The sequence below is a fragment of the Sus scrofa genome, unplaced genomic scaffold (assembly GCF_000003025.6).
Source record: "Sus scrofa isolate TJ Tabasco breed Duroc unplaced genomic scaffold, Sscrofa11.1 Contig40, whole genome shotgun sequence".
In the NCBI taxonomy this organism is placed as follows: domain Eukaryota; kingdom Metazoa; phylum Chordata; class Mammalia; order Artiodactyla; family Suidae; genus Sus; species Sus scrofa.
Genome location: NW_018085194.1, coordinates 57988 through 72399, shown reverse-complemented (window position 1 = coordinate 72399; position 14412 = coordinate 57988). Strand labels below are relative to the sequence as shown.

General features: G+C 36.8%; 1 protein-coding gene and 1 pseudogene across 1 annotated transcript; both read left to right on the top strand.

Annotated features, from left to right (window-relative positions):
• The first annotated feature begins 203 nt into the window (after nt 1-203).
• On the top strand, nt 204-2876 carry LOC110258738 (annotated as a pseudogene).
• A 9059-nt stretch (nt 2877-11935) lies between these two features.
• Nucleotides 11936-12850, top strand: LOC110258736 (olfactory receptor 4C11-like). Its single transcript, XM_021082005.1, has one exon. It carries the CDS (start codon nt 11936-11938, stop codon nt 12848-12850), a length of 915 nt encoding a protein of 304 aa, XP_020937664.1.
• The last annotated feature ends 1562 nt before the right edge of the window (nt 12851-14412 follow it).

The following is a 14412-nucleotide window of genomic DNA, read 5'->3' as shown; positions in this document are numbered from 1 at the left end:
GCAACTACAGCTCTGATTCAACCTCTAGCTTGGGAATTTTCATGTGCAGCACTAAAAAGACAAAAAAAAAAACATAGATTCTACATATATGTGCACACACAAACATACATGCCCTTTGGATGATAATTTTTTCTTATATATACAGATGTGGACACAATTATTCTTCAAAGTTTGCTATGCAAATGAAATCCAAAGTTGGAGTAATGATCTGGATGGCCCATGGAATAGCTTTCTGTGTGGGTAAGGTGTCTGGTTTTGTAAGTGAGAGAAGAGTGACTAAAATTGGTAAGGGCATTTTATCATAAGGCACATTTTGACGTTTTCCAATTTGATACTCATTATAATCCTTAAGAGTAGGGAGGCTGTATATGAACATCCCTGTATTACAATAAATCATAAATTTGACACAGATACACATTGGTGAGTAGTACTTGATCTGACTTGGTCATGTTGTGTAAATAATTTTCAAATAATTAATAAAGCATTAAGACTCTGGCTGTATTCAACGTATTATTTTTCTTCCTGACCTGTGAGATAGTTGCCCATTTTTATCTGCAAGTAGTCGGCCATTACCTTTGATCCTATATCATCAGCTCTGTGTCCTTTATCAAAAGGAATCATTCAAATAGGAACAAAGGAATCAGAAGGTTTTAACCTCTACAGTGAATGGAGACTCTAGAAAGGTCATCCCTGCTCTCATGTTCTTGCTAGAAAAGAAAAATGTTAACTTCTTTCCCCATAGAATCAGTGGGAAGGACTTGGGATTTGGGCTCACGTGTTCTGGGTTAAAATTCCAGACTCAGCACCTGTTATTTGTTTGATTTTATCTCTTTAGGCATGAATTTCCTACCAATAAAATAGGGTAATATGATCTAATATGGATTGTTTCCAATTCAGGAGGCTCTGAGAAGTTGCTTCCTTGCATTATGTCTTAGTCATCATAATAATACTCATTAGAAGGTGATATTATTTAGTATAGACTTAGGTTCTTATTGTTTAATGAAGAGAATAGCCAACTCAACACATGTATACTAGTTATGCATTAGTCTAAAGCAGGGCATATTCTGACTGATCTCTTTCTTTTATAAAGAATGAATTAATCTAAAAGTCTCAGTTCATTTCAGTCTTTTAAAGAAATAACTGGGGGAATTGCCATGATATCCAAGCACCTCTTAAATTGGGTATCATGTCTTCTCCTTGTAGATAAGGAAGTTACCTGGTCAGGGGTGGCATGCAAGTCATCTTTGCTCCCTTTCCACGCACATGGAGAGTGTGATCAATAAACTACCACCCTTCTTGCTCAGAACTTGGATGTGGCTTCAGAATTCATCTCACAGTTCAACCCAGGAAACCATTACTAAGTGATTAGAGTTTGAAACTGAGATGAAAAATCTTTCTCAACCCTACCACACATCCCTATCCTTCCCCTTCACTGAAGTTTGGGCTTAGAGTATTTAAGAATCTATCTATAGCTCAATTCTTCCTAATATCCTACTACCACCCTAAAAAAACGTTTCTAATTTCATTTTCTCCATGAGCAGAGAAGCTCAAGCATGCAAGATAATTTTTTTTTTAATTTTCCTACTGTACAGCAAGGGATCTAGTTATCCTTACATGTATACATTACAATTACATTTTTTCCCCACCCTTTGTTCTGTTGCAACATGAGTATCTAGACAAAGTTCTCAATGCTACTCAGCAGGATCTCCTTGTAAATCTATTCTAAGTTGTGTCTGATAAGCCCAAGCTCCCAATTTCCCTCACACTCTCTCCCCCACCCATCAGGCAGCCACAAGTCTTTTCTCCAAGATAATTTTTTATGTGAATGCACCAACTTGATGACTATGATAATATTACGAACTTGGCTGAGACAGATTTTTTTTCACATAATGGTAAATTCTACCTGCTCATCCTGGCAGCTTTCCCCTTTTAATTGGAAAATATGCAGAAGCGAAGCTTCATAACTGAGTTTTTCCTCCTGGGGCTTTCACAGAATCCAAGTGTTCAGAAGACAGTATTTCTCATATTTTTGTTTATTTACATTGCAACTGTCATGGGCAACTTTCTGATTGTGGTGACCATGAGTAGCAGCCCAGCTCTCCCGGGCTCCCCCATGTATTTCTTTTTGGCTTTTCTGTCCTTCTTGGATGCATGTTTCTCCTCCGGTATTGCCCCAAAGATGATCGTAGACTCTCTCTATGAGAGGAGAACCATCCCCTTTGAAGGCTGCCTGACCCAGGTCTTTGCCGAACATTCTTTGCTGGATTGGAGGTGATTGTCCTCACTGCCATGGCCTATGACCGCTATGTGGCCATCTGCAAACACTTGCACTACTCATCTGTCATGAATTGGAGGCTCTGTGGCATTCTAATCGGTGTGGCCTGGGCAGGGGGCTTCCTGCATTCCACGATACAAAGTCACTTCACTGTCCAGCTGCCCTTCTGTGGCCCCAATGTCATTCACCATTTCATGTGTGACTTGTACCCATTACTGGAGCTTTCCTGCACTGACAGCCATTTATTTGGGCTTTTGGTGACCACCAACATTGGATTAATCTGCATCCTAATCTTCTCCTTGTTGCTTGCCTCCTATGGGGTCATCTTACTGTCTCTGAGAATCCATAGTACTGAGGGGCAGCAGAAAGCCTTCTCCACCTGTGGCACTCACATTGCTGTTGTGGTTTCATTCTTTGTCCCATGCATACTTTTGTATGCACGACCTCCCTCTGCTTTCCCCTTTAACAAGATGGTAGCCATACTTTACACCTTCCTGACTCCTTTGCTCAATCCTTTGATTTACACTTTCAGGAACAAGGAAGTGAAAAGGGTTATGAAGAAAGTGTGGCACGAATAATGGTGGTTTCTAATGAGACATAAAACAATAAAGTTTGAGAAAAAAGTTGAATTTTCATGTTAGACAAAAACTTTATGTAGATGGGCCTTGTTGGGCAGGTGGTAAAGTAAGGTAGTATAAAAAGCATTAAAAAAAGGGTCAGGAAATTATGTTTCACCTTTAGATTAGTTATGAACTCTGACTTGACAACTCAGTATCCTCATACAGAAACTAAAAGGATTGAATTTTATGCTCATTAGGAATCTAAAAGTCAAAAAACGAATGAACAGACATTAACTATCAGACCTCTTTCCACTCATTTGATGCTTTGGAAAACCTCTGTGGAGGGAAGATACAACTATCTTAGATATTATAAGTGGAAACAGTTTTAACGTTAAAAATTATATTTAGAATGTGATTTCAGCAACAGATGGAAAAAAATCATGATTCAGGAATGGAAGGGCTTAGAATATTCACAGAAGCTCCCCTGTACCTTGTATCACATGGCTACATATTTTAAATCAGCAATTCATACCTTAGATTTCATAAACCCTCTCCCTATCTACACTTTATTTTTAGAGAGACCTCCCCACTTGCTGATATACTGTATAATTTGTTTACTTATTATTATTGGTTTTGTCCGCCTTCTCTCATAGAATGCAAGAGAGGATGTGGGATGCTATTTTTTCTTTTGTTTATTGATGTGGTGTTAATGTCCAGAACAGCCTGGTGTAGGAGCTCAGTAAAGATCTGCTGAATAAATGAATATCCAAAATTAAACACTATCTTTAACAATAACACAGCAATATTTCAATTTTGGCAAAGTAGTAAAATTATTGCTGATAGTAGTCCTTTGATTCTGATGACACCTCTAAGTCATGCATTGGTATAACACAGATCAGAGTATTTAAAGTACTTTCTGTATTCTAGTTAATTTCCCTCCCAAAACTCTAAATATAATACACAAATTCAAATAGAAAATGAAACCATTTTTTCTCTATACACTTTTTTCTCATTTTTTTTTTTTTGTCTTTTTAGGACCATACCCAAGGCATATGGAGGTTCCCAGGCTAGGGGTCTAATCGGAGCTACAGCTGCCACCCTATGCCACAGCCACAGCAGCACCATATCCGAGCTGCATCTGCAAACTACACCTCAGCTCACCAGCAATGCCAGATCCCTAACCCACTGAGCAAGGCTAGGGATCAAACCCACAACCTCATGGTTCCTAATTGGATTTGTATCTGATGTACCACAATGGGAACTCCTCTTTTTCTCATTCTTTATTTTTGAATTTTCCTCCACTCCCTATAAAATTAAATATCACTTTCAGTGATCTGACTTTTATTCTGAAAGTATTTCTGATTCCAATAAAATTTCTATGACCACAAACTTGAATTTTATAGTGTGTTTAATCTGGCTAGAGTATCTGTATCATTCACTGAGTGTCTTGCCTTAGTAAGATACAACTTTAATTGAACAGAGTTTAAACTAGAGTCCAAGTTCATCCTAAGACTGAATGTGAGACAGTGATAAACTCAGAAATGATAGAATCCTCAGTGGTCCTCTACCCCTACTTCCACAGTTTCCATGATGGAATGACCATTGTCAACTGCCTTCAGTAAGACCTTGACCTTGTTATAACAAAACTAGGATTCCAGTTAGGTAATCCAATATTTCATTTTAATATTAATTTTAATAAACTCAGAGTTAGGAGACCCAGACATGGAAGGAACTTCAAGAGATCATTGACTCACCTTTTGCCTTTGTCCAATTCAATGATCTCCTTTGAAATTGCTCTTTGCAATTTTCCTTCCCAAAAGAACTTAAAGAGCTTACATAATCCTTCAAAGGCAGGGTGTTAATTTAGGGCTCTGTGACTGGGAAGTTTGATGCAGTTTAACTCTTTCATTGCTATTCTTGTTTTCTAGGTTAGGAAGTCTTATGACGTTACTATGAATGTCATACTAAAGAGATTTAGATTCATAATAGTAGTTAAGAGGTTTGGGGTCTAGACTCAGTTCTGTTTTTTGTATTTTTGGTTTTTGTTTTGTCTTTTTTCTTTTTTTTAGGGCTGCACCCATGGCATATGGTGGTTCCTAGGCTAGGCTAGGCTAGGCTAGGCTAGGGGTTGAATTAGGCTACAGCTTCTGGCCCATGCCTAATCCACATCAATGCCAGATCTGTGCCGCATCTATGACTTACACCACAGCTCATAGCAATGCTGGATCCTTAACACACTGAGCGAGGCCAGGATCAAACCCACAACCTCATGGTTCCTGGATGGATTCATTTCTGCTGTGCCACAATGGGAACTCCATAGACTCATTTCTGTTTTTAACTAGCCAAGCAAACTTAGTGAGTTATTTCACTTTCTCTGTCTCTGTCAATGGAAGATTGAAAAAAAAAAAGGCATAAATATGTCTTCTGTACTTTCTCTGAGACAGGGATGCTTTCTTTTCATATGTTATATAGCTTAATATTTTGGGGAAGGTTTAAAAGGTAAGTCTTTATATCCCCATTTAATTGATGGGGGAACTAAGGCTCAAAGATTTTAAATGACACACAAAAAAACCTTCCTCAGAGCCTTCCATTTCACATGTAATAAAAAAAAACAGGTGTTGGGGTATGATTTTTCTCTATAAATTTTCTCAGAGATGCTTGGGCTTGCTGGTGGCCACTAGACCCTCAGCAAAAGTGGTAAGTGTGGTGCAAACTTTTCATGGCATGCTCCCACTGCAATTTCTCTCTTGCCCTCTCTCCTTTCATCTCTGCCTTGGACCTATCACTTCACCCTCACTGAAGGTACTTAGCAAGAAATGTCATACCTTGCAAGAAACTCTTAGACCAGAGTGTGGCCATAAGATGTACTCCCAGATAGAAAAGTACTTTTGTAATTCAATCTATCACTTCTTTAATAGCTTGTAACCATTCAAAACCTTTCCTTTAAGTGGAAGGACATATATATTTGAAAAGATAGAGTTCCCACTGTGGCATGGTGGGTTAAGAATCCAGTTGCAGTGGGTCTGGTGACTGAAGAGGCATAGTTTTTTAAAGGATCCAACTTTGCCATAGCTGTGGCATAGGTCACAGCTGCAGCTTAGATTCAACCCCTGGTCAACTTCCATATGACTCAGGTGTGGCCATGAAAGAAAGAAGGAAGGAAGGGAGAAAGGGAAAGAAAGAAAGGATGGAAGGAAGGAAGGATGGAAGGAAGGAAGGAAGAAGACAGGTATTAAATAATTCCTTTCATTTTCCTTCTTTCCTGTCTTCCTGTCTACATTTACTAAAAACTGAATATTAATAATACTAAACTAAATATATATTTAATTACTACTTGACATTTAACAAAGAGAAAATAGGAAAATCAAGATGTTGAGAAACTGTATAAATTCATATAGTAGAAAAGTGGTGAGGCCAGGACTTGTTTACTATTTATATTTCATTAACTGGCTTCAAAGACTCCCAGGCCTCCAGAAGAGATGGGCTTAAGGAAATCTTACAGAGAAGGGAACAGTTTTTTCACACCAAGTCACGTGAGTTGAAATTTAACTAAATGGCCCCAAGATTTGTTTTGCCCTTGGACTGTTTGAGCACGATAGCTCATGGCCTATCTTTTGGGATTGGTTTGGGAGAACTAGTTATCTGGAAACGCCTTAGGCTGAGGGCCAACCTTAGTCCTTTGCAACCTTTTGTGGAAATTACTATAAATATCCAATGCAGTAAAAAGAAAACACTTACCTCATGATTTCCCATAAGAGGTACTGTAGGAAGAGAGGTAGCTTCAGAGGCATTTCTGTCTTAGAATGCAGAAGTGATTTTCTTCATCATGTTTCCAAGCACTGAATTAAGAAATATGCTCCAGTTATGCTCCAAATACCCTCCTCTCTGCTCCTATACAGACCTCATTGTTTTGTCTAATTCAGTACTTCTGGGGAGGAACTGTGAGTAGTAGGGCCACATGCATAGTTCCTTTTCCCCATAAAACCTGACCTTCTATAACCACTTGTGGTAGAAATCACTGATCAATCTCAATGAAGTATATCTGGTGTGTTTTATTCAGGCTTCATTCATATAATTCACCTTCTAAGTAAAGGGAAGGTGAAGATAGGAAAAAATCTACTCTATTGGAAGTCATCTATTTGGTCATAAGAGGTAAGTGTTTCAGTTTGTCTGAAATGTGTTCTTCTAATTGCCTCTTCAAGATTGATCCTGCTTCTTCTAGCAATCTTAGAGCTCCGGGTGAGTATATCCACCAGTGAAGACTTAAGCCTTCCCTGAGCTATCTCTCAAATCCATCGCTGCACACAAAGGATGCAATACATGGCTCCGAGGCCAGCTTGCCAGAAGTTTTTATCTTGGGGATGCCCTCCTTTGAAGTTTTAGGTCAGTGGTAATGTTTCTGGGACAGAGTATAAAAAAGGCTGCACCTTCTACACACCTGGGTTTTCAAGACCCTTCACCACCCTTGACCTATGGCCCCCTCTCACAGTCCCTCCCACGTTTAGGGGGCAAGTGTTGGTGTGGTGGGTCAGGGAGAAAGAAGCTGAACTCTGTGAGAAAATCTTGGGTAAAACTACCCTCTAACATTTTTTGTTTACCTTCCTGGATCCTGTCCTGGACTCCTTCCCTGGTATCTATTCACTTTCACTCTCTCCTGCTCTGACTTCATTTCATCTCTGCTTCTTTCCTCCTCTTCACTATTATTCATTTAGGCATTTGTTTTTCTGCTTTGCCATTAATCTCAACATGCAGTTTAAGTAACTTGACTTTGGAGTCGGGATTGAAATTTAAGGTATCAATTGTCATCCTTCAAGGATTGTTCAGGTTTTCTCTTTTCTGAGATACAGTCTACCTGGTAATTTGGATGTGGTGTTTCATATGACAAGGAGAGTGAATGCTGGAGGGAGAAGCTATCTAGTCGAATCCTTCTCTAGTTCTAACCTGGCTGTCTTACGTAAAACTTTTCTGTATCACAGGTCAAACCTTGTACCTAGAAAAGAACAGAACTGTACCTAGAAAAGAACAAAGCAAATAACCACATATACCTTGTCAAAAAAAAAAAAATGTGTGGGTCAAGTGAAATAACATAAGTGAACACTTGTTTGAATAAGATTATCATACAAGAATAATATTTTTCCTATATATATATAAACTCACATAGTAATAGGGGTAGATACAGATGTCTAGATGTATATCTGGGGAGAAAATTGGAAGACTTTTGTTACCCGTATATTTGAATTGGTTAAAATTTCATCAGGTGAAAGCAAAACTTTAGGGTCAAGGAAGGGAAAATATCTTCCTCAACTACCGTGATGTCCTCCTAAATCAAAGAGGTAAAGAAATAATCAGATAGAGTATGAATAATTAGAAATAATGGCTGAATTCCATGATAAAATTCTGAGGTGGTGTTGATCTGACCTCAGGCACACATCTTGTCAAGTGTTGCTTTTCTGTCTTTGTATCTCCAAATCTTCTCTTTGCTTGTTTAAAATAAAACAAAATAGAATTACGTGATTCTGGATTTCATGGTTGTCCATTACCTGTGCATAAATTTACCTCTTAAATTTGTTTTTTTTTTTTGCTTTTTAGGGCCGTACCCTTGGCATATGGTGGTTCCCAGGCTAGGGGTCAAATCAGAGCTACAGCTGCTGCCCTGTGCCACAGCCACAGCAACACAGAATCCAAGCTGCATCTGTGACCTACAACACAGCTCACAGCAATGCTGGATCCTTGACCCATTGAGTGAGGCCAGAGATCGAGCCCACATCTTCAAGGATACTAGTTGGATTCGTTGCCCCTGTGCCACAATGGGAACTCCCTCTTACAGCTTTTTTATTTAACAAGAGTGTAGTTTAGATTTTTATGAAGAGGATATCTATTTTATCTGAAGAAATGCATGCTCTTTCCCTTCAAAAAGTATTTAATCACTTTTCTCACCAAATCGCTCCTCTTGTCCCCAAAATCTCCTTCCATTCTGCCTTTATTCATTATTGGAAACCTAATGTATTAAAGTTAAGTGATCATTAGTTTCTTTTTTATAGTCACTAGAAATAATTGGAACTGCCAAGCAGAACTTGTAGTGATTATAATATTTCTAATGTCTCACACTGAACTAATATGATTTTAGTTCAACTGCAAGGAAGTAACTTTATCAGAGGTAAATGGACAATTTGACTTACTCATACTGAAATATTTATTCTACTTAAGGAAACTCAGTATAAGCTTATTGAATACTTGAGTTTTAGGAAACCTTGTTGGAAATTTCTGTTTAACACATTTAAATCCATAAGTCCACTTCTTTCTCATGTTTAACTTCACTGTCCAAACGATTTATTCTCTAGGGATTCTTCAACTATTGGAATCAAAATTGATTTGGTATTATCACATAGACTTGTGTGTAATTTTTATATAATTAATGATCTTACCTAGATATATGTTATCCCCCCAAATTGGTTTTAAAGAAGCTGAGGGCATCTTTCCATGCCCTATCAGTTGACTCCAGACATAACTAAGTTCTTAGTACACGTATGATGACAGAGTTGATGGTGTTATTGATTGATTACTAATTGGTGACTAATCAGATTAGGAAATGTATCTCACAACTCGTTAAAATAAATTCTACGTCATTTGACATTAAATTTAAAAGGCATAGAAATACTATAAGATAATAAATATGATATCTCCCAGAGGTTCCTTCCTGGTCTAGTGGTTAAGGGTTAGGATGTTGTCACAGCAGCGACTTGGATTTGATCCCTGTTTGGAAACTTCTTAATATCATGAGCATGACAAAAAAAAAAAAAAATATATATATATATATATATATATATATGTATGTGTGTATATATATATGTATATATGTATGTGTATATATATATATGTTTGTATATATATATACATATATACACACACACACACACACACACATATATATATATACCAAATTTAAATAGTAAACTACAATCTAAAATGAAAACAGGAGTGAAAATTCATAGTTTTTTTTTTTTTTGATCTTTTGTATTTTGTCCTTTTAGGGCCGCATCCATGGCTTATGATGGTGCCCAGGCCAGGGATCGAATCGGAGCTATATCCGCTGGCCTACACCACAGCCACAGCAATGCAGGATCCCAGCAGCATTTGCAAACTACATCACAGCTCACAGCAATGCCAGAGCCCTAACCCTGAGCAAGGCCAGGAATCAAACCTGCAACCTCATGGTTCCTAGTCATATTCGTTTCCACTGAGCCATGGCAGGAACTCTCCAAAAGTGATAGGTTTTATTGTATAAAATTGAAAAGAACAAAAAACATGCTCAGAACTTAAAGATGTCAAACTTTTTACTGACAAGAGATATACATAATTCAAAATAGATGAAATATAAGAAATCAAAATAACAAAAATGTTCTATTACCAATCAAAAAGCATATAACCTAAGTTTAATTCTGTTAATTAAGTAAATAAAATTCCCCAAGTTAGATTTTTATTTGTAATTTGTGCCATATTGCTATAGTTTTAGAAACAATGGAAAATTATTCAATTTGCACATAAAATAAATATTTATATATTTATAAATAGTTTTCATACAGAATGTGTAAGGAAATGATATTTACCTCTAGGCTATGGGATCAGTTAATTATGAATTTTTGAAGGGTACTTTTCTCATCTATAGTCTACTTCAAACTGCAGACATTTTAGTATGTGAATATACTCATTCTATAATTATTTTTCCCAACAAATATTGAAACAAACAATCTGGAGGGTTATTTGAGAATAGTTGTCAATAATTATGAAAATGTCAATATTTATGTTAGTAATTCCCTGGACATACATTTTAATGAAATTACTAAAATAAGCAAATGGCTGTTATTGAAAGTATGTTTATTAAGACAAATATCTGAAAAACAACTTAAATGAAAATGAATGGTAGAATTTCTGTTATGATATTTTTCCATGTTAATTTATAATTGTTAAATAGTTGCATTATGCAGTCAAATGCTCTACCACTGAGCTATACCCACTAAATAGATACATTATGGATATAATTAACTACATGGAAAAGGCTTTTAAAAATTAAAAAGGAAAATAAGAAACTGTAATTATAGAGGATGACTGAAATTATATGAATTATAATTCAATGTATTATATATGCAAAGAATGAAGTAGAACAGTGAGAAGTATTGGTATGTTGAAATTCTGAAATACCTTTTTAAAATTATGTTTTAGAAAGATGAAATTTGGAAGAAGGTAAACCTCTGAATGATGGTGGTAGGAGAATCAGATATAAGAGAGAACATTACACAGGTTATCCAAATATAAGAAGTGTCACAACAGGTCAGATCCAAAGGATGTGAAACTTAATACCATGCTTTCAACATAAGCTATGGATTATTTCAAATATATAGCAAATTTCCTCAATTTTTCTAACTTCAATGATTTACTAAAATATATCATACACTTTAACTGGCAATGAAGGTAAATTTACAGCTGTAATGAGCCTAAATATGGAAAATAAATTTTTTAAAGCATAATCTAACCAAGATACTGAAGAGGTAAGGAATATTGGGTGCAAACTGAAGTCCAAATTAAGAAATGTGCCTGCAAAGTATTATTTCTAAATATATATAGGGATATCATTTGTCAATAACTGAGATGCATAAATATTACATATGCATTTATATCATATATATACGCTTAATAAAGTATCTATTAGAATCTCTAATCATCATATGAAGAAAAATCTTCAAGGCATTAAAGTTACTTGCTCAAGATCATAAAGCACAGTCACTAGTTCTCGGACCTTGGTCCAGAGCACAATCACTTGAGGGCTTCCCATCTCCCCCCAAAATTTTTGTCCCCATAGGAATACCTTGAAAGGATGCCTATGGTTAAAGATAAATGTCACTGTTTTTTTAAAAAGTCTTCCAAATGAATGTAATACATGAAAAAAAAAATGAGTAACACTGAGTTATACTTGTTCATGGAGTTAGAAATTTAAAAGTTGTAATTCCAAGCCCAAATACACTGCCACTGCCAAGTCACAATTGCCCCATTTTTCTTTACAGATGAACCACTTAGCTGTATCTGTTCTACATTCACCATAACCATGCAGATGAACAGCAGTGTGAATGAGTTCATTCTGTCTGGATTGACACAGGATGTACTAATGGGGAAAGTAATATTTGTGATCTTCTTGTTTCTATACCTCACGACTCTCTTGGCAAACTTCCTTATTGTGATGACCATAAAATATAGCCAGACACTTGGGAGCCCCATGTACTTCTTCCTTTTTTATTTATCCTTTGCTGATGCCTGTTTTTCAACAACCACTGCTCCTAGGTTGATAGCAGATTCCATATCTGAAAAGAAAGTCATCTCCTACAATGAATGCATGACCCAGATCTTTGCAGTTCACTTCTTTGGGTGCATGGAGCCCTTGGTGCTGATCCTTATGTCCTTTGATCGCTATGTGGCCATTTGTAAGCCCCTGAGGTACACGACCATCATGAGCCAACGTGTCTGTGATATGTTGGTGAATCTGGCCTGGGTGGCGTCTTACATCCATTCTTCAGCACAGATTGTCTTGGCTTTGAGATTACCCTTCTGTGGCCCCAATGATATCGATCACTATTTCTGTGATATGCAACCTTTGTTGAAACTTTCCTGCATAGATACTTCTGTCATCAACCTACTCAGTGTGTTTAACAGTGGGGCCATATGCATGGTGAGTTTCATAATGCTGCTTATCTCCTATGCTTTGGTTTTACATTCTCTGAGGAATCAGAGTGCAGAAGGAAGAACGAAAGCCCTTTCCACCTGCACCTCCCACATTATTGTTATCATTTTATTCTTTGTACCATGTATGTTCACATATACTCGCCCTTTAACTGTATTTCCAGTGGATAAGTTAGTGGCTGTGTTTTACACTATTGCGACACCTTTGCTCAACCCTCTGATTTACACTCTGAGGAATGCAGAAGTCAAAAATGCCATGAGAAAGTTATGGTGCAACAAACTCTGACTCAACGTGGCAAAGAGCAGAAGATGCTAATTGTTAATTCTGTCGTGCATGAAATAAAATTGAATAGATGGCAAAGAGAAAATGTCCTACTTCTGGTATAGACAATATAATCCTCTTCCAGGAGATGTTTGAGGGAATAGGTAGACTATATTGATGATAGATCTGAATTATTTTAAGCCAGTGCCACACAGAGTGAGAGAATATGAAGTACCGCCGTCTTTGTGGCAGCACAAGCCCATTCCTCACTCTCATTCTGCATTGAGACCTCTGTTCTTTTGAGGCTTGTGAGCCAGAGCATGTTGTTTCTGTAGGTTTCTGGTTTTGTACATTATTATTTTTCATGCTTCTAATCCATGTTTTATAATTTGTTTCTGATTTCCATTAACCGTGTTGTTAGCAAATCAGCCCTGGTGCTACTGAGTCTGTATCATGTCTTTTCTGGCTCAAGAGTCAATAACATCAAGTCACTCCCAGAAACATACGCTCAACAAGGAGCGTAAATATCACCTAGTTAACCCCTATTTGATGCTTATCTACCCTTTGTAACACTCTTAAAAATTGGCCTTTCATTTGCCTGCCTATGTACAGGGAAATAACATCAATTTCTATTCCAACAGGATAATTCTAGTTATAAAAAATTCATTGTATTGATCCATAATTGATCTTTATGTACATTAATTTATTTTTCATGTCCATCATTACTTTTGTATTACTTAGTTTTACATATATACCTACTTTTGTAATTCAAGTTCATGGGTACTTCCCTAATTTTGGTGGCTGGATTAGTGGAAATTTTATAAAATTGTAAGAGTTACAAAAAATAGCACCTCATGGATGAGATCATAATATAAAGGCAACAAGCAACATATAAAACAGAGCTAATGTCATAACAGCCCATCCAAAGAGACAATGTCCACAGAAGTGAGATTCCCAGCTTGGGAACACAGAAGAAAATATATCAAAGAAGCTAAATGTCTCATTAGATATAATCATAGGCCTATTGCAGAGAGGTGTTTCACTGACTAGTGGATAGGACTGGCCGGTTGCCTAACATGTACACTTCTGAATGAGGAGAGACTCTTCAGGCTACAGACATTGCAACTGTACATTTATCAAGCAAATTTTATCTGGTAATTGGACTTCCTATAGAAGCCCTCCCTGGATAGGAAGGTATTGATCAGTGACTGGGATAAGTATTTTGGTGTTTTAATTTATATTTTTTTCATAAATCATTAAATTTATATTCTGGTTCAGGTACTGTTAACTAATAAGTATCGACAATAGGAGCCATTTATGAAGAGTGGGCATTGATTATCTCTCTGAGAATAAATATATAGACTATTTTCCTTCAGATCTGAAGAGTAGACCATAATGTGTGGCAGATGATGCCATGCAATGCCATTTTGAGATGTTTTTCATGACCTTGCCTTCTTGGGAATATGTCACTGATGGACTGTAAAACTCTGATAATAAAGCTTGGAAGATCTGATTATATTCCCATTTGTAACAACTTCAGATGTTAACTGGTCTTATTGGGTTGATCTTTGATTATGTAAAAAAGT